At 45.3% G+C, this 20,211-nt stretch overlaps 1 protein-coding gene across 1 annotated transcript in view; it reads left to right on the top strand.

Annotated features, from left to right (window-relative positions):
• Window positions 1–6,018: 6,018 nt before the first annotated feature.
• Window positions 6,019–20,211, top strand: part of GPM6B (glycoprotein M6B) — a 207,941-nt gene continuing 193,748 nt past the window's right edge. The window contains exon 1 of the mRNA XM_083362716.1: window positions 6,019–6,133. Coding sequence (XP_083218842.1) covers window positions 6,130–6,133 — 4 coding nt within the window. The 5' untranslated portion in view covers window positions 6,019–6,129. The remainder of the gene's footprint in view (window positions 6,134–20,211) is intronic.

Below are 20,211 nucleotides of genomic sequence, written 5' to 3' on the forward strand. Positions count from 1 at the left end.
GGGGAGTCTTTCGCTTAGGTCAGTGGGTTCCCCTCCTTTGGGCTCTGTGGCCATCCCCACTGGCTGGTGTGGCTCGAGTTGGAGTAGTTGTCACTGTGGTGGGCTCTGCAGGTCCCACGGTGTCAGTGGAAGCCACTGGGTTAGAGGCTTCGCTCTCCCCACTTCCAGCATTCTCCATTTTCTCTTCCATCTCCTCTTGGCAGGCATTTCCTTCTTCCCATTTTAGGGTTTTGAAAGCTTCCTCCATCAGGTTTATGCCTTGCTTTAGGAAATGATTGGCTTGGCTCAGGACTTCATCCTCTTCCTCGCTGAGGTTGAGCGACTGCTCCATTTTGCGCTTCCACTCTGGCTTTCGACTGCCGTGGTCAATAGTCACTTTCTGGGATGTCCCTTCCCAGTCGTCCTTCTTTCTGACACCAATCGACCACCTCAGCTTTGAGAGAGTTTCTTCGGTTGCATCCTCCTCCCCCGAGTTGGAGGAGCTGTTGCTGAGGCAAGACTTCGGGGAGGGTCATCTCCAGTGCTTGGTCTCTTCCAATTTGCTGCCATGGTTACACACCATGTGTCCAGTCCCCATGGTAGGGGTTTCATAGCCTGCTCAGGTCACACTTCTACCCAGAAGTTAGCAAAAATGTTCCTGAAGCATATCTACCAGCTCCACGGAGCACCAAAATGGATTATTTCAGACAGGGGGGTTCAGTTTACTGCTAGGTTTTGGAGGGATTTCCTTCCTTCCACACAAGTGAACCATTGAAAGAGTGCACGCAATGGTGGAACAATACATCAGATGCTATGTGGATTACCAACAGATGAACTGGGCTGACCTCCTCTCTTTGACTGTAGTGGCTTACAATAACACCATGCATAGCAGCACTAGACTCATTCCTTTTAAAATAGCCACTGCTAGAGAATTCCTCCCTATGCCTGGGTACCCACAGGACCCTCCTGCTTCTCAGACTTTAGATCAGTGGGTGGCATCCTGGAAAGCTGTTTGGGACAATACTAAGAAAGCTTTAGAGAAAGCTTCAAAAATCTACAAAGAACAAGCTGATAAAAAAGGGCTCCTCAGAAACCATTCTGTGTGGGGGAAAAGGTTTATCTTTCTACAAAATATTTAAGACTCAAGTTGCCTAGCAAAAAGTGAGGACCAAAATATCTTGGACCTTTCCCTATAGTTTGGATTATAAATCCAGTCACAGTAGAATTAAAACTCCCTCACCTCTTGGGAAAAACCCACCCAGCATGTGTGTTGTTGTGCCCACAGTAAAAAAATGAAAATAAAGGTTATCTTATCTTTTCCACTGCAGTCTGTTAAAGACTTTCAAGGGAGTCATCTTTAAGACCTCCTCCTCCCAAACAAGCACCTGGTCCTCTTGTAGTAGAGGGAGAGACTCATTATGAAATAAAATAAATTCTTGACTCTAGATTATACAAAGTGAAATTACAGTACTTAGTGCAATGGAAGGGATACCCCTTATCAGAGGCCACTTGGGTGAAAAGTACTGATATAAAAGCTGAAAGGTTGATATGTAGATTTTTTCACAAACATCCAAATAAGCCTCCGGGAGAGTCCTAATTTTAATTCTTTCTCTATTGCAGAAATTTTAGGACATGACAATATTTGAGTGCCACCAGTGCTTAGCAAGGTGTCAAAAACTTGATGACTAAAAAAGGGAGGGATTTTGGTTTTTACTGATTAGATTCATTTGTGGTTATAGAAATGGCTAGTTTATAATATTATGGAAAAGTAAAACGTTGAGGTTCAAAGTTAATACTTCTTCTACTGTAACAGAGGAACACTTCTTTTTCCCTTCACCCCCTCACTTCCCCCCTTTTTCCTCCCCAGTGTGTCCTATTATTTGCTTTTGTATTTTATTCTATAATCTAATAAAATATTACAAACTGTAGAAAAAAAGAAAAAAAGTACCAGTTTTAATTTCTTGGTGGCTGTTCCTTTGCTGAATCGCTTTCCCTTTGCACTGACAAATGTATGATGAATTTATCCATATTTATTAATGTACACCACTACCAGCTAGTTCAGGGGTCTTCAAATGTGGCACTTTAAAGACTTGTGGACTCCCAGAATTCCTCAGCCCTCATGGCTGGTTGAGGAATTCTGGGAGTTGAAGTCCACAGGTCTTAAAGTTTCTAAGTTTGTAGACTCCTGAGCTAGCTGGTTGGCCCTTCTGAGCTCTTCCACAGTGTAGTAAGAATGCACCCCCACTCCTCTTCCTTGTACCCTTAAAGACACAGTAATCAAGTGCAAAGCAAGAAAATAAAGAAACACAAACTCCATTTTTTTCTCTCTTTAAACTGCCTCAGGCATGTCATGTGTCACAATGTCGCAATCTAAGACAGAAAGGCTCCAGCAATGGTGAAAAGCTTTAGCTTTAAATTAAGCCAGTTTACCTTCAAAGAAAACTTTCTAAAAGCCACACAGACTCAATTAAAGGGGGTAAAACTAATTACATTTGTTTAAAGGAATTAAACCTTTCCTGTTGTCTTTTTTCCACTTCCCCTACCCAAACCACGTTCTTTTATAGCCTCTCCTCTCTTCCCCTTCCATTTTTTTTCAGTTCACCTCCAGCTCTGAGCTGCTTCTGGCAGCGCCAATCAGGTGGAGCCAATCAGGTGGAGCCCTCCCCACTCCTGGGGCTTCTGCGAAGCCCAGACAGTCTTGCAGCTGCAGCTGCCTCTCCCTCTCCCTCAGGCTTGGCTCGCTTAGGCTCATTCCCCTCCCCTTCTACACTTGGCTAGCAATCATGTACCACCTGCCATGTAGCAAAGTACCACAAGTGGTATGCATACCACCAGTTGAAAAGCCCTGTTCTAGAGGATCCGATTGTCAACTCTACAACGAAATTAGCTGAAGCCATTTTCTCTTTGTTTTTGGTTGCCACAGAATTGGGAGGGGAGGGATGAGAGTTTCAATTTAGACATAACAATAAATTATTCTGTGGGAACCAAGGTCATTGCTAGCTGCATTTTGGCAGGCTGTAACTTTAGTTAGAAAGCCCATGCAAGTAGTTAATTGGTGAATGTGATTTATGACATATTACTGGGGTGGGAAGTTTCACTTTGTAACTTTGTAACCTAGGGGTGTGTGTGTTTCAGTCTCAGGTTTGCTTTCGAACCTGCCGATATTATGTAGCCAAATAAATATGTTCTTTAAGGAAACTTTTTTTGCCTTGGAGTTCTTTTTGCTGGTCTCATCTATTGGAACCATGACATTAACTTTGAATGGTCACTAAACCAGCTGTTGTAAGTCAAGGACTGCCTGTATAGTCTAGATCAGTTTTTTTCAACCTTTTTTGGGCAAAGGCACACTTGTTTCATGAAAAAAATCACGAGGCACTCCACCGTTTTCCGCACCGTTGGACCTCCCCACGGTCGCTACACGAACGGTTGTAAGTCGAGGATGGCCTGTGTTCTCAAGGGGTTGGACTAGATGACCTCCAATGTCCCTTCCAACTTCTTCTTCTTCTTCTTCTTCTTCTTCTTCTTATTATTATTATTATTATTATTATTAATAATAATAATTATTAGCCTCTTTATTTTATTTTATTTTGGGGCTTTTGTTTTTGCTGTGAAGGAAAAGGAAAGCTTGCATTTCTTTTTAATTTATCTTTCTGTATTTTCTTTTTTCTCTTCTTTTCTTTCTTCCTTCCTTCCTTCCCTCTCTTCCCTCCCTCTCTTTTCTTTCTTTATCTTCCTTCCTTCCTTTCTCTCTCCCACTTTCTTTCCCTCCCTCGCTCAATTTCTTGCTTTCTACTTGTGGAAATTGGAAGCTACTTGCATTTCTTTTTAATTTTTCTTTCTGGATTTTTCTCCTTCATTTATTTTTCTTTCTTTCTTTCTTTCTTTCTTTCTTTCTTTCTTTCTTTCTTTCTTTCTTTCTTTTCTCTTTCTTTTCTCTTTCTTTCTTTCTCTCTTTCTTTTCTCTTTCTTTCTTTCTATCTTCCTTCCTTTCTTTCCTGCCTTTCTCTCTCCCAATTTCTTTCCCTCCCTCTCTCAATTTCTTGCTTTCTACTTGTTGTGGAAACTGGAAGCTACTTGCATTTCTTTTTAATTTTTCTTCCTGCTTTTTTTCTTTCCTTCCTTCCTTCCTTCCTTCCTTCCTTCCTTCCTTCCTTCCTTCCTTCCTTCCTTCCTTCCTCTCTCTCTCTCTTTCTTTTCTATTCTCCTTTTTTCTTTCTCCCTCCCTTTTCCCCTTCCCCCTTTCTCCTTTTTTCCCTTCCTTTTTTCTTTCTTTCTCACCTTTACCATCAAAAGCACTTCAGGGGGGGGAAACCCCAAAGGTTTTTAATTGCTTTGGTCCAAAGGACATTTTATTATGCAACGTATCAAAAGGACAGGTTAAAAAAAAATCAGCCATGTAATTTTTCAAACGCAAGCGAAGCCTCCAAGAGCGAAGAGGTCAGATCCCTCTATTTCAGGCTGGGGCGAGGGGTCGCGGCGAGCAAAGAAAGTGGAGCCAGGCAGCTGACCAGGCGGGAGTCTCGCATCCTCAGCCGCGCGGGGAGTAAGGAGTAAGCGGCACGTGCTGGGGAAGAAGAGCTTTTTCGAACATTGCAGGCAACCAACCACGCGACAGCTCAGGCGAGCCGGGCTGGCCGCCCATCCGTCCTCTTCCGATAAGCGAGCCGGTCGCCTCTCCCCAGCTTCTCCCTCCGAAGCCAAAGAAGGGGGCGGAGCTACGCTGCCGTGGAGCCCTGGTGCCTAGAGAGGTCGAGCCCACTTCTTTTCCCGGGCTTTTGCTTCCAGCGAAGTAGGGCCGTCAGCTTAGCCAAGGCTCCGGTGCCCAGCGCTCCCCGCCAGAGAGTCTTGCAGCGCCGCTCCGCCCGCGGCTGTTCCTCCTCCTCCTCCTCCTCTCACCGCTGTCTCCTAGGTCAGTGTTTTTTCAATTTTTCCCACAGCACACCAGGCAACATCTGGTGGTTGAAAAACACTGGTCTAGATATATTTTCTATATATATATATATATATTCTTTATATCTATATATATATTTATATATATATATATATTTCTAGATATATTTTCTAGGTACACTTTCTAGGTACACTTTCCACTCTAGCAGTCATGCCGGAGCTTCTAATTCAAATAATATGCAGGGAATAAGTTTTTGTTTTCCTTCTGCCTTCTTCCCAGTTTTCTTTTCCCAAGGAAACTCCCAAATGTCTGTCTACAGCAGGGGTCTTCAAACTTGGCTGAGGAATTCTGTGAGTTTAAGTCCACAAGTCATGAAAGGGCCAAGTTTGAAGACCCCTGATCTACTATATATATGTTAGTAAAAAACCCAGGTTTTATACTAACCTAAATGATGCATTTGATTCTATTTTTGCATGTTGCATAAACCCATTCAGTGGTGGCTTCTCCATAGTTAAGCACACAATAAGCATATTGAATCTGTTTTGAGACTCTTCATATATTCTGAAAGCCATGGTTTATTAGTCCCACAGAATCACTCAATACTCATTTTAAAATCACAATTGCTCGCCAATAGGGACAGACAGCTGTAAGGTCATTTGCCTTTGTGATTTCGGATGCAGATTCCTGAACTTCACATTTTAAGTTCATTCATCCATTCATATGGCTTTCATTATGAATATTTTGGCTCCTTTGATCCTGGTTGACTGAACAAATGACAGAAACCTAGGTTCGCCCTTCGGGGTGATGGCGGTTGTGAAAGGGCAGATCTGAGGGCTCCTTCTTGACACATTTCTCCCGAACCAGTTTTGGCTTCTGATACACTAGAAGAGGCGCGCTTCCAATCCTTTTGCGCTTCCTCGAAACCCGGCTACTCAGGAAAAGAGGCGGCCGCGTTATCACAAACGGCAGTGCAACAGCAGCACCCGCGTCTCAGCCTTTCACAAAAGCGCGAAAAGAGACACTAATAGCCATTGCACCCCGGCCGCCTTCTCGGTAGCTGCTCAGCGCAGGCGCCGCCCCTTTGGCTGTGGCCGCTGAGGGAGGGACCCAGGCAGAGAGAGCTCGGACTTCGAGTGCTGATTTCTCGATTACGTTGGGCTCCTGCCGTCTCCTTTTCCAAAGCCGTGAAGTCGACTTCGCAAAGCAAACCCAGACTGCCGGCCTCCGGAGCCGAGCCATCTGTCCGCCTGCGAGAGACCATGGGTGAGTAGAGCACCGCAGCTGTGGTTCGGCTTTCCTCCGCCCCCAAAAACACTCCAAAACTTCTCCGGCTCCTATTCACCGTTAATTCCTGCCTTGGCTGGTGGTAGATTTGACTCTGGAACGAAGCGTAAGAGCCCCCACGTGGGTACCTTGACCAAGATAACGCATGTTACAGAAAGATCTGCTTAAGCCTCGGGTTTCCTTACACGTTTTTATCCGGATTGGCGAGACATCTTTTGGCTTGGTCGGCTGAAATAGGAGAGACTGTATATACATGTTCTTTGGTCACTGCGTTGGGCATTCCTTCTTTGGAGAGGGAAAGGGGGCTCTCTGACCACTGGAAAGAGATTGCAAGGATTTTCTCTTCGGTTGTAGTGTTAGAGACAAGGTGGAAGAATATCTAAGAGGTTGCTGGTTGAAGCACCCACTGAAGGTTGTACAATAGAAGGAGAACACCCAATTGCCCAAAAGGCTGTTTCTCCCTTAAGTCTGTGGAGTTCTAGATCCACTGTGCCTCTATTTGCTGCATATTTTCTTGCATCAGTAGAATCATATATCCTAGATGGTGCCCATGGTGCCCATAAAGCAGCCTTGGAGAAAGCGCAGTATACTTAAACTAGATGGTTTCTATACTTGAGTTTGACCACTCTCCTGATTATTCCAGCCCCACTTTGCTTTTTCTTTTTGTCCATGTTTTTTTTGGAAAGTTAGAACTACGTCCTTCAGTCTGGTTAGAACTGGAAAAAGGTGGTTAATAAAGTTAAGACTAAAGGCAGATGTATTTCAGAATAATAACTACCATACAGAACTAGGAATTTATAGTTGGCTATAAGTCATTTGTCTGGATTTGTGTACTTCTTGGATTTAAAAAATGCTTCATTAACTTGATCTTTGAAAGTTCAGGAGTTTCCTAGTGAATAGGACCACAGCTCTTTGTAGAACTGAAGTACCACATCTTTCCTTCTCATATTAACATTAAGCCGTTGTTAAAGCATTTGGGTTATTACAATAGCTTCTCTGAAGCTTAGCATTTACACTGAAACAATATTACAAAGATGGTGCTAATTTATTCCAGCTGTAGTCAAAAATTTCAGAGATCTCTTGGATAGAATGAATTAGACATGCTAAAAGTTCTCTGGCACACATAACCTTAATACTTGTGCAGTGAGCAAAGTTTTTTAATGTATAATTAGACACAACTTAAGTTGTGCATGTGTTTGCATGTGCACTAATGTTTGTGTGTGTAATTAAAGAAATATCAACAGCTCATAATTGTGGTAACTGATTTGAATTGATTAAGGCCTGCTTGCTCTTTTGTTCGGGAATGGAGAGAGAAAATAAGTCACAATGTCAGTTGTCCAGCTAGCGAATCCAAGAAAGGAGCTCCTGGGACATAATTCTTCCCAAAAGTAACACTTTTACTGAATACACTACATTGGTACAAAACAAGCAAAATCAGCTCTGAATTTCCCACTTGAATGTCCACATACGATAATTAAAACTGAATTCCCCCTTTGACCATTTGCAAAATCCAATCACATATGCTCCTTTTGTTATGGGAACTGCCTGGTCAGCATGACCTTGAAGGGAAAAGCAGGGTCTCATGATTTGCAGATGGAACAGAGAGGAACGGGCAGGATGAACATGAGAGACAGAGCTCAGGCGATGAGCAAGGGCTTCCCCCTCCTCATCCTAGAGCACGGAGAGTAGAGAGAAGGAGGGAACAACACAGGCAGGCCTGACTACTTAGGAGGAGAACACCCCACTCCTCTCCACAAGGCACACCTGGGGACTGAGACTTAAAGGAGAGCTATGGGGAGGGGGCATTTGTTGGGAACAAATCTGAATTATTGGAGGGTTATGTGCCATTGCTGACATTGGAAACAACTCTGGTCTCTTGTTCTGTGTTGTAATTTCTACTTGTAAACCCTGAAACTCTGACCATTGGACTGGCTGACAAACTTGATTTGGTACTCCGAACCTCAGTTTGAATTTTTGGCTTCTCTTCTGAAACTACTTAAGCAAGCTTGTATTTCCACAGACTGTTAGATTTTGATGTATGTTCCTTTCTTTGTTATCTACTTGACCTTAAGTAAATTGCTTCTTCTAATCTAAAAAACTTTTGAAACTACTTGCAGCCAGAGGCTGCTGAAGTTGTGTGTGTATGTGTGTGTGTATCATTACTTGTTCTGGGACTTGCCAGGAATGTGGGAGTATTTGGGGAACATTTGGAGCAATAAAGGGGCGGTTTGAACTGCCAGCTGACTGTGTTGCCTCTGTGCCGTGCCCTGACTCATCACAAACTGCCTCTCAGTCCATCCATTCTTCCAGTGTGGTGGAAGTCGAGGTCCCAGGGGAGGGGAAGCTCTGGCATGGATATGAACTCAACATCCATAGCCACCTTAAAAGGGATAAGTCCTGTGCTGCTATGCACTGAGTTATTGTAGGCTACCTCAGCAAACCGGAGCAGCTCAGCCCAGTTAGTTTGTTGATAATTTACATAACATCTTAGGTATTGCTCCACTATTGAGTTTGTTTGTTTTGTTCCCCGTTAGTATTGTGATAATAAGTGGAGCTAAGCCCCTGGGAAGAGCCAATCAGGCTCATGAACTCCCACCAGAACTTTGCAGTAAACTGCACCCCCCCATTCTGAAATAATCCTCTTTGGGATCCCATATAGTCTGTAAATGTGTGGCACAAACAATTTTGCTAGGAGTCAGGCTGAGGGGAGCTTTGGAAAAGGTATGGAATGTGCCTGCTTGAAGAACAGGTAAACAACGGTCCATATTACAGTGTTCCCACCACTTTCTGGCAGCTCAACTATGAGGTCCATGGCTATCTCTTCCCATGGCAGGGTTGATTGGCTACTGGCTGCAACAATCCAGGGGTTTTCCCAGGCAATCGCTTCATAGATGTGCATACAGGGCAACTCACCACATAGGATTCTATGTCCTTCTTCATCCTTGGCCACCAAAATTGCCTTTTTATAAGATGCAGGGTATTTACAAATCTGAAGTGCCCCACTGGCTTTGCATTGTGACTCCTTTGTACGACTATGGTTCTCTGGCTTGCTGGGACCTACACTTTACTCCCATTCCATGCTAAACCTTGCTTCAGCATCAAGTTTCTCTTATGCTTTTGGAACCATCATTCCTTCCCAGGGCTTCTCCTAGTCGCTGGATCAGTGAGTCTCCTCCTGATTGAGGGGGTTCCTTCTGTGGCTGTCTCACAGTGTGCCGGTGCCACAAGTTGCTGAGATGGGATGATAGAGTTAACTATCTCTACCCTAGTGCTCTTATATTGAGGCAGGTATGAGAGGGCAGTGGCGAGGAAGTTTTTATCCCCTGGGAAATAATGTAAGGTGAAGTTGAACTAGTTTAAGTATTGAGTCCATTGCACTTGCTTAGGGGACAGTTTCCTTGGGGCCTTCACTGCTTACAGATTCTTGTGGTCAGTCCAAACTTTGGACTGGATTTTGCTTCCCTCTAAAAACTGTCTCCAGGTGAGGAGGGCCCAGCAGACAGCATAAGTCTCCTTTTCCCACATCACTCACTGCCTCTCAGCGTCAGACAGTTTCGAAGACATATAGGCACAAGGTTGCAGCTCTCCCCTTCCATTTATCTGCATTAAGACTGCCCCCATGGCCACATTACTGGCATCTGCCTGGATCACAAACGGCTTGTCTGGGTGCAGGTGTTTTAATATTGGCTCAATGGCAAAAAGTCTCTTTAGTTTTTCAAAAGCCACTTGGCAAGTGACAGTCCAGTTCAAGGGTTGACTAGGTCTGGGCTTCATCCCCTTTCCCATTTTTTCATGATGGGTAGGGCTATCTGTGTGAATGTGGGAATGAACTGCCTATAGAGGTTTACAAACGCCGAGAAACTGCAGTTGCCTTCTGGTCCATGGGACCTTCCATTCTAATATTGCCCTCACCTTTCCTGGGTCCATTTCTACTCCCTCTCTAGAGATTGGTAACCTAAATAGTCTAGACTGGTTTTGCAGAAGTCACATTTGGATAACTTCACATACAGCTTTAGCAGCTTCTCTAGCACAGCTCTAACTAGCTTTATGTGTTCGTCCATGGTCTCAGTATAGATTAAAATACCATCCAAGTACACCAGCACCTCTTTATACAGGTGTTCATTTAGGACTTTATTAGTTGCATGAACACGGGGTACCCCTTGCAGTACAAACAACATTGCTTGAAATTGATAGCACCCCAAGAGACTGTTGAATGCAGTCTTCCACTCATCTCCTTCCCTAATTCGCACTCAGTAGTACGCTTCCCCCAAATCCAGCTTGGTTAAAATCTTTCCCTTGGACAAATAACCCAACATATCCTTCATTAGGGGAAGGGTCTACATGTTCTCCATGCAAATGGCATTTATCCCCCTATAATCCATGCACATTCTCAGGGACCCATTTTTCTTTTCTCTGAAAAGTATAGGGGCTGCCACCCTCAATTTGGCTGGTTTGATGAAGCCCCTGGCTACGTTCTTATCTATGAATCCGCTAAGCTTCTCCATCTCTCTAGATATCATGAATGGTTCTAACCCCTCACCCTCAGTTAGCACATTAGCCGGTTCCACTTTCGCCTCTCTAATTTCAGGCTCGGGGCTGGTACTTGGGGCTTTCCTCAGTTCTTGTTGCTTAGCCACCCCTTTTTTCATGCACCACTTGCCATCACCACAGTCTACTGCCGGGTTCCACTTTTTCAGCCAGACTACTCCCAGGATCATAGTCTCTGTCATTCCTGGGGCTGCAATGAAGTGGCACTCCCCCAGGAGGGAACTGTCTAGCTGTTGAAATCCCATGACTCAACTTAGTTTCCTGAGTCTCAGCCCCCAAGCTGATCAGGCACCAGGTGCAACCTGAGTCTAATAGGGCTGTGAGAGTATTTTATATTCCCAAGTAGGGCACCAGGATCTCTACCAGGCCAGTCATTGGGGTGATGGTGCCACATACCATTGGGTCAATTTCCCCCTCACTGTCACTCTCATAAAAGACCAAGCCAGGTTTATCAGAGGTTGGAGTTCCCTCCCCTTTGCTGGATGGGGAAGAGACCTCCACAACCTACTCTTTGACTTGTGTCTTCTCCTCTGGCTTTGTCGATAGTTTTTTCCTCTTTGGATGGGTTGGGGTCCACAATGCAGATGCTGGATGCAGAGTTGGGCAGTTGCCCCCTCGATGGCCCTACTCACATTGGCAGCAGGCTCCTGGGATTCAGCGGTGTTTCTCCCTGGACCTGGCGGTTTACCTCCCTTCCCCCCTTGGGCTGCAGAGTGCCTTTGGCCACTTGGCAAGGCCAGCTCTCATGGGCAGCATCAGATTTAGCTCCATGTTAGTGGCTAGCTGGTACCATGCCCTGAGATTATTAGGCACTCCCCGAGATAGGTAGTTCCTGATTCAGCATGTCCTGGAACTGGTGGACCATGAGGGGCTCAGGCCATTCTCTTAAGTGGGCCACCAGACTGCAAAACTCTTGAATGTACTTTGCAACCATCTGCTTACTTTGCTGAATGGAGCAGATATAGGCCTCTACCCAACAGGTCTCTGTGGGATCCTCAAATCAGTACCGCAGCACCTGCGTGAGGGTGCCCACATTCATCAGCTCAGGGGCCCCTTCATCATATAGAGACACCAGTCATTCCATGGCATCCCCCTCCAGGTTTGAGGTGACTGCACCCACATGGGAAATCTCATCAGGGTGTGCCATGCCATACCACTCCAAGTAATTCCACATCTGAGTCAGGAAGTAGGCTAACTTCTCAGGCTGGCCCTCAAACTTTGCCCTGAAGTGGGGAGGCTCCCTGTATTGCCGCACCAGTGCATAGCCTGGTGGCAGCCCCACCACCTGTGGGGCCCCCTGTGCAGGGGCTCCTGTCACCACAGGAAGTGAAGAGGCTTGCCCTGGCCCTGTTGGAGGGGGGGACTGCCATTGCCCCTTGTTGTGTGGGTCCCATTGCACATGTCAGGCTTGACACCATTGGCTGCTGCAGAGGGAAGGATGGGGCAATCAGCTGCTTGGCAATTCCCATCCTGGCTTCCGTCATCACTGATCTCAACGAGGTGGAAGCTCAGACCTCCAGCTCACTGAACTTCTCTCTGAGGTGTTCTAGTGAGGGACTGTGGGTAGTGATTGGGACCTCTACTCCACTGGCTCTTCCCACTCAGCTGCTCTCCTGGCTTCCCATTTGCTTCCCTAGACCTCTGTGACTCTGGGGGTGACAAGTATTCTGCCTCCACTGCCTTCTTCATGTTGCTTTGGCCCAGAGTAAGGGGCTCCCAATGCCGCCTCTCCTCTGTGTGCGGGTGACTGCTCCAATTTCTCAGCTCTCTGCTTGGGGTGCACATTGTTTGGCTGTTCTGCAGGTTCCACTTGGGCTGCTGTTGGTGCCCTTCAGAGTGGGGCTTCTCAGCTTTGCCCCATCATCCATCTGCTTGTTGGCTGCTGACATCCCAAAATCTCAGCTCTCCTGCCAGGGACCAGGTAGGCTGAAGTAAACAGAGCTGATTTAATGTCAGATATCCAGCTAGCAAATCCAAGAAAGGAACTTCTGGGACATAGCTCTTCCCAAAAGTAACACTTTTATTGAATACACTACTTTGGTACAAAAGAAGCAAAACCAGCTCTGAATTTCCCACTTGAATGTCCACATAATTAAACTTGAATTCCCCCTTTCAGTCCATTGTGATGTCCAATCACATATGCTCCTTTTGTTATGGGAACTGCCTGGACTGTTCAAACACCTGTGCATGACCTTGAAGGGAGGAGTAGGGTCTCACAATTTGCAGATGGATTCTTGGCATTCCATTCCCACCCCATGCAATTCAACCACCCCCCTCCTGATTGTTGTCAAGTTGAGAACGGAGAAAAAATTAGCTGAAAAGTGAATCACTCTTGACACTTAGTTACTCTGCTTATTTACTGTATGGTTAACCTAGTGGCTTACACACAATCTGAAATATAAATTATAGGAAAAAAATAGTTCATAGAGCCAAGTTGTATACCATTATTCAGATTTCTATAGGTAGTCTACCAAGTTACTAAATGATGGATTGATGTTCTGTTTTGTTTATAGACATTTCTTTGAACAAATAATTTATTAGTTGAGAATAATGATATCTGGGATTTTCTAGCTAGAATATTTCTTATTTGTAGACTGTTTTAGCTTTACAAAGTTCAGAATTTGAAAGAGGTCAGAGCTCAACATATTTGGGATTCAACTTACAACTTGTCTGAATTTCTATCATATAGTTTGTTTACAATAATTTTGCTTAGTTTATAACGTTATAAGTCAGACAGAAAGGCGGTGCAAAGAGTGGTGAGGATGGCTGAAAAGACCAGAGAGTGCAGCAACCCGGTGAATCAGCTTCAGAATTCATAACGGGCCTGAGGCAGGCCACTCACCTATGCAAATTCTCAAACTTAGAAGAGAGACTATGAGACCGGCTCGTCTGCGGCCTACGGAACCAAACGCTTCAACAGAGACTCTTTGCCAGAACGAACTTAACGTTTTCAGAAGCACAAGACGAAGTAATGGCTGACGAAGCCGCCGGGAGCACAGTTCAAACAGTACAGCCCACCAAAATGACAAAGCATGAAGAAACGGTCCACAACGAGGATGCCAAACGCACTGAAGAATCTTCCGAGGAAGAAGAGCCTGAAATCAACAGACTCCAAAAGCAACCCAATGCACAACACCACAACAGCCAGCAGCAAGAGAACACTTACAAGGCAGTTCTCTTTCCTAGATGTAAAGGGTGCGGTGGCAACCATTTTTGCGCCGATTGCAGATTCCGATCAGCCACGTGCAGAGCTTGCAGAAGGACAGGCCACATCACAGTGGTTTGCAGAGCCCACCAGAGTGACCGGCCACCCAAACACCAGTCGGAAGAACCGACTAGGAGAGGTACTGGGGCCCAGGGTCCGCTTAGTGTGGGGTTTTTCAGAAGCCGTAGAAGCGTGTGCTGCACCAGGACCTGACGTCCCCTCAAACCTAAACTCAGACTCTTCGTAGAGCTACAAGGACTTCCATGTAAGATGGAATTGGACTCTGGCTCTGCAGTCTCAATTATTTCTCAAGACACTTTTAACTTCGTGTGAAGGCGCAGTAACAATTGGGCCAAACTAAGGCCCTCAGACATAATCCTAACTGACTTTCAAAATGCTCAAGTTAAAGTTAAGGGAGAAGCCACTTTGATGGTAAAATTTAAGGGGTTTTATGGGCACCTGGATGTCATAGTAGTAGGGGGCCAGAGAACGAGTCTCATTAGACTTGATTGGTTTGATGCCTTAGGTATTCAGATTACTGGTATCAACCGACACAAATTGTAGACCTCACATCAGTATGTGAGGACTATGCAGATGTTTTTGATTCAGCCCTAGGAACATACACAGGCCCACCTATCTCATTTAAGCTAGATCCCAATGTAGTTCCAATCAGGGTTAAGCCTTGTAGGGTCCCCTTTGCCTTAAAACATAAAATTGATTCAGAAATTGATAAGCTTGTAGAACAGGGTGTTTTACAGCCTGTTGATGGTGGGGAGTGAGAAACTCCTATAGTCACTCCACCTAAAGCCAACAGGGAAATTTGCATTTGTGCTGGCTATAAATGCACTCTAAATAAAGCCCTCAAGCAACACGCTTACTCAGTACCTGTAGTCAACCACATTTTAGCCTCTTTGCAAGGGGGCACTATCTTTGCTAAACTTGATTTAGCACAGGCCTATCAGCAATTGCTGGTTAATGAGACTACAGCGGCAGCTCAGACGATCGTGACTCACAGGGGGGCTTTCAAAGTTAAACGCTTACAGTTTGGAGTCAGTGTTGCACCTGGCATTTTCCAGGGGATCATGGAGTATACACTTAAGAGTATTCAGGGTGTCTGCCCTTATTTTGATGATGTTCTTATTGCAGGGGAATCCCCAGAAGTGCTAGCCAGTAGGCTCAGGGCTGTTTTGCAGAGACTTTGCGAAGCAGGCCTCAAATTAAAAAAGAGCAAGTGTAGTACTGGGGTTCCTTCAACAGAATTCCTGGGTTTCCGAATTGATGCTAACCTTGCTGATTCTAAAGTGAAGGCCATTAAAATGGCTCCTAGGCCCAAATCCAAAGGAGAGCTACAAGCATTCTTGGGCCTCCTAAACGTGTATCACAGATTTCTACCTCATAAGGCCGCACTAGCAGAGCCCCTCCACAGGCTTCTAGATAAGAAAGGTCCATGGAAATGGACTAACTTACATGAAAAAAGTTTCCAGGACTTAAAAGCACTATTGTCAGAAAAGTCCACTGTAACTCATTACAAAGAGTCTAAACCAGTATGTCTTGCATGCGATGCATCTCCCTATGGGGTGGGGGCAGTTTTAAGTCACGTAGAAAAAAATGGAACACAGGTTCCTATAGCATTTTATTCAAGGACATTGTCCTCTGCTGAGCGCAACTATGCTCAGATTGACAAAGAGGCCCTAGCCATCGTTGCTGGAATAAAAAAAAATCCATGACTATTTATATGGCAGGGGCTTCACGGTCTTTACAGAACACAAACCTCTATTGGGACTTTTCACAACAGACAAACAAACCCCCCACATACTGTCACCAAGAATGCTGAGATATGGTCTATTTTTCTATCTGCATACACTTTTAAATTGATTCATAAACCGGGTAAAGAAATGGGCCATGCTGATGGCCTCAGCAGACTACCACTGCCACTAATGGAACCAGATCCAGCTCCAGCTGCTAGAATTCTGTCCATACAGGACCTACCTTAATTCCCCCTCCATGCGGGGGACATTGCTGCTGAAATGCCACAGATAGAACACTTAATAGAGTATTGTCGTGGGTATACATGGGTTGGTTGGATAAAATCCCAGGTTCTGAATTTCAGAACTATTTTGTCAGAAGGCATGAGTTATCTGCCCACAAGGGGTGCATTTTATGGGGAAACAGAGTCATAATTCCCTCCTCCCTAAGAGACAGGGTTTTACAGTCATTACATGAAGGCCATCCAGGCATTGTCAGAATGAAAGCTTTAGCTAGAAGCTACCTTTGGTGGCCTGGCCTTGATAAGGACATTGAGGCACAAGTCCATGGTTATTATGCATGCCAGCAATTGAGGCTTGAAATGCTACAGGCTCCAGTTCACAGGTGGGAGGAAACGCACACTCCCTGGTCTAGGATTCACATAGACTATGCTGGGCCCTTTCAGGGACAGCTCTTCCTTATAGTAGTGGATAGCCACTCCAAATGGCTGGAAGTAATTCCAGTTCCTAACATGACTACTGCTAGGACCATCCAGGTTCTGAGAAAACTCTTTGCCACACATGGGCTGCCAGATGTCTTAGTTTCAGACAATGGGGCCCAATTCACTGCTGCTGAATTTCAGGCCTTCCTTAGAGCTAATCTTATCAGACATGCAACGTCTGCGCCTTTTCATCCATCTTCTAATGGTCAAGCTGAATGCGTGGTGAGGACAATGAAGGAATCACTTAAACGCATTGTAACAGGTGACTGGCATCACAGATTGGCAGATTTTCTACTCTGCCAGCATTCTACACCCTGCACTGCTACAGGCAAAAGTCCTGCAGAACTACGTTGGGGGAGGCATTTGATCATAAACTGGTCAGGTTGCATCCAGACAGAGTGGAAGCAGAAGCCTCTCGACCAAAACCCCCTAGGGAGCTGCAAATGGGCATTTGGGTTTGGGCCAGGAACTATGGTCATGGGAATCTGTGGGTTCCTGGTCAAATTACCAAAGCATCCGGGCCCCTGTCTTATGAAGTGGGGTTGGAGGGAGGGCGAGTTGTCAGACGCCACATTGATCAACTCAGAAAATGGTTTCCAGAACGGCCACTAAGTGAGGATTGCATCATAGGTCCCTCCCAAGGTCCTCAAACTTGTGCCCAAGCCAGTCCTCACATGGACTTTCAGGACTTTTCCTTCATAACTGAGGAGGAACCAGAGTGAGAAGTGGGGAGTCCAGGCATGCAACATGGATCCCCTGAAGGAGTAAGCCAACCGGACTTCAGCAACTGCTGTGCCTACTCTGCTGATGAGTCGGACTCTGGGGTGAGCCAACCTGGAGAGGCCAGCCAGAGAGCATCTAATCCCCTTGACTCAGGAGCACCAAGGGACACAGGTCTACCCAGCCCACTGGGTAAGCTGGTAGACCACAAAGTGACTGGAACTCCAAGATGTCCTACTAGGGCACACAAGCCTGCTTCATATCTTGCTGATTACATTGTAAAATAAAGAGCTATAATATTGTTGTATCCAGCTTGCCACTGTTCTACAGAAACTAGCGTTATGATGTTAACTGTCTGGCGTACTGTCAATGAAGGCATATTCATTCAGGTGCTATGATGTAACTGTCTAGTGTGTCTAGTGTGCTGTCAATGAAGCCTATTCATTCAGACGTTGTTTAATAACATTGTAACCTATATGGGTTTTTTTCCTATTACGTACTATTATTTAAGTTGTTTTGATAATGAGTCTTGATAATTGCATTAAGACTAACTTGTGTTAATATTGTCTGATCTAAGAGGGGAGGGGTGTTATGTACTGGGCTCAGTAGTAATACCATGTGGGTTGCTGGAGCAGCTAACGGCTCTCCAGCAACCCAGACTACAAGTCTCCAGTGCTACTATTGGCTATCCCTAGGCAGCAATGGTTGCTTCAAACCTATTGGCTGCCGCCTAGGGGCTAGACTATATATTGCGGCTAGTTGCAGCCATTTTCCCCAGTACAGATTCTGTAAGAAATAATCCATGAGTTTTCCTGTAATCATTTACCTTGTCTTCATTCCTGTGCCAAAGAACCCGTTACACAACAGGATAGTTGCCGAGTGGGGAGTGGCCTGGCTGTGGAGGCCTTCAGGTTAGCGGGGGCATGGGGCAGCTCCACCCCCCTACCTGCCTTGACTCACCAGTGCGATGAGTGCTCTCCTGCCCCATTGCAACCATGAGCAACTAGATGGTGGGATGAAGTGGGCAGGCTCTTAACTAGGGCTTATTTTGGGGGCTAGGGCTTATATTAGGCACACACTAAAAATCATGCTATGGCTTATTTTCTGGGTGGGTCTTAATTTGCGGGGAAACACAGTATGCATAAGATTGAAGTTTAAGAACCAAAATCATTATTGTTTCAAAAAAACCCACATCAATGCTAATAATCATTTTCTGATGAGTAGTGTTTATGTAGTGACAGAGGTCAAGTGTAAATTTCAGAGTGTTTAGCCTTCAACTAAGTATTACAGCTACAATAAGTGAGCTTAGCATGTTAAGTAAATCCAGCCATTTCTTCTGTTGTTTAACAAGGGCTTTTCAACCGTTTTAGAGATTGTACCACTTTTAGGACATGACAATATTCGAGTACCGCCAGTGCTTAGCAAGGTGTCAAAAACTTGATGACTAAAAAAAGGGGGGATTTTGGGTTTTATTGTTAGATTCATTTGTTATAGAAATGGCTAGTTTACAATATTATGGAAAAGTAAAAAATTGAGGTTCAATGTTAATACTTCCTTCTGTTGCAACAGAGAAAGTCAGAAGTCAATGCCTTTTCTTTTTCCCTTCTCCCCCTTACTTTTTGCTAATTCAGGGATCACTCCCCTTTCCTTTTAGCATGGTCCAAGCTCTCTGTTTCCACCCACGACGGGCAGGCTTTCTTTCTCACTGCATGCGCTTCTCTGGGATTGTTTTCTTGCGTGGCTTTGAGGTAGCAGCTGAGTGAGTTTCAATTGCCAGGCATGGCAACTCGATGCTGTGGATTCGCTGCACTGCAAAAGTTTGGATCAGATCTTTCTGTCTCTCACAGGCACACACACAGAGGTTGGATCAGATCTCTCTCGCACAGGCACACACACAGGTTAGATCAAATCTCTCTCACACACAGGCACAAACAGAGGTTGGTTCAAATCTCTCTGTCTCTCTCAGAGGCACACATGCAGAGGTTGGATTGGATCTCTGTCTCTCTTTCTCTCTCTCTCTCTGTCTCTCTCTCTCTGTCTCTCTCTGTCTCTCTCTCTCTCTCTCTCTCTCTCTCTCTCTCTCTCGCACACACACACACACACACACACACACACACACACACACACACACAGGCCCCTGAGCTCTTGGCTTGCTAAACCTCACTTGGACAGAACTTCAGCACCCAGTATACACCAGGCTGAAGAGGATCCCTCCCTTAAGCCAATCACCAAACTGGGTGGAGCCCTCCAGTAAGCCAAAACCAATTGGCGGTGCTTCCCTCTCCTTTCAGAATGGGGAGCTGCTGAGAAAGTAAATAAGCAAAACTTTTGCAAGAAAACAGTCCTGGAGAAGAACATGCAATAAGAAAGAAAGCCTGCCCCTCGTGGGTGGAAATAGGTAAATGAGGAGGTGGTAGTGGAAGGAAGAGGGTGGGATTAGGTTTGCGTGCTGGGCAGGCCAGGAAAGAACTGAATCGCCTAGGCTTTGAGGTAGAATTGAAAAGAAGCATGGGGAGCTTGGACCGTGCTAAAGGAAAAGGGGAGTGATCCCTGAATTAGAACATTTCTAGTCAAGGGACAGTGTAAAAGCTGAAACTACATTCCCTACTCACCTGGACTACCGGTAAATGGCTTTGATGTGGTAACAGTATCTTTTACCTCATTTGTACCATGCAAAACTCCGTCCGAGTTCCTGTCCCTCCTCCCCTAGCCCCACCTTGGCTCCCTCATATCCCATGTGAGAGACATCAAAGTGGCCACACCCATCCCCCACCCCCAGCTTACTTTTGGGGTAGGGCTTATATTAGGCCCACCCCAAAAAATCAAACTAAGTCTTAGGTAGGTCTTATTTTCGGGGAAACACAGTAGTGACAGCTAAAACATCTTTCCCTTATTAAGCCCAAAGTTCCACAGGTTAGACTGTATATACTGAATGAATGAATAAATGAATAAAACAAACAAAGAAAAGTAACTATTGGAACCATCTGGATGCTTAATTGTAGCAGCTAGTGGGAATACAGTAGGTAAATGAAAGAGCTCCAATCTTCCTGGTTATGCTTTCTCATTAAAGAGCAGCAGCATGCTAGGGAAAAATGACCAATTTCATTTTCATTCATT

The sequence above is a fragment of the Vipera ursinii genome (genome assembly GCF_947247035.1).
Source record: "Vipera ursinii genome assembly, chromosome: 4".
Taxonomy (NCBI): domain Eukaryota; kingdom Metazoa; phylum Chordata; class Lepidosauria; order Squamata; family Viperidae; genus Vipera; species Vipera ursinii.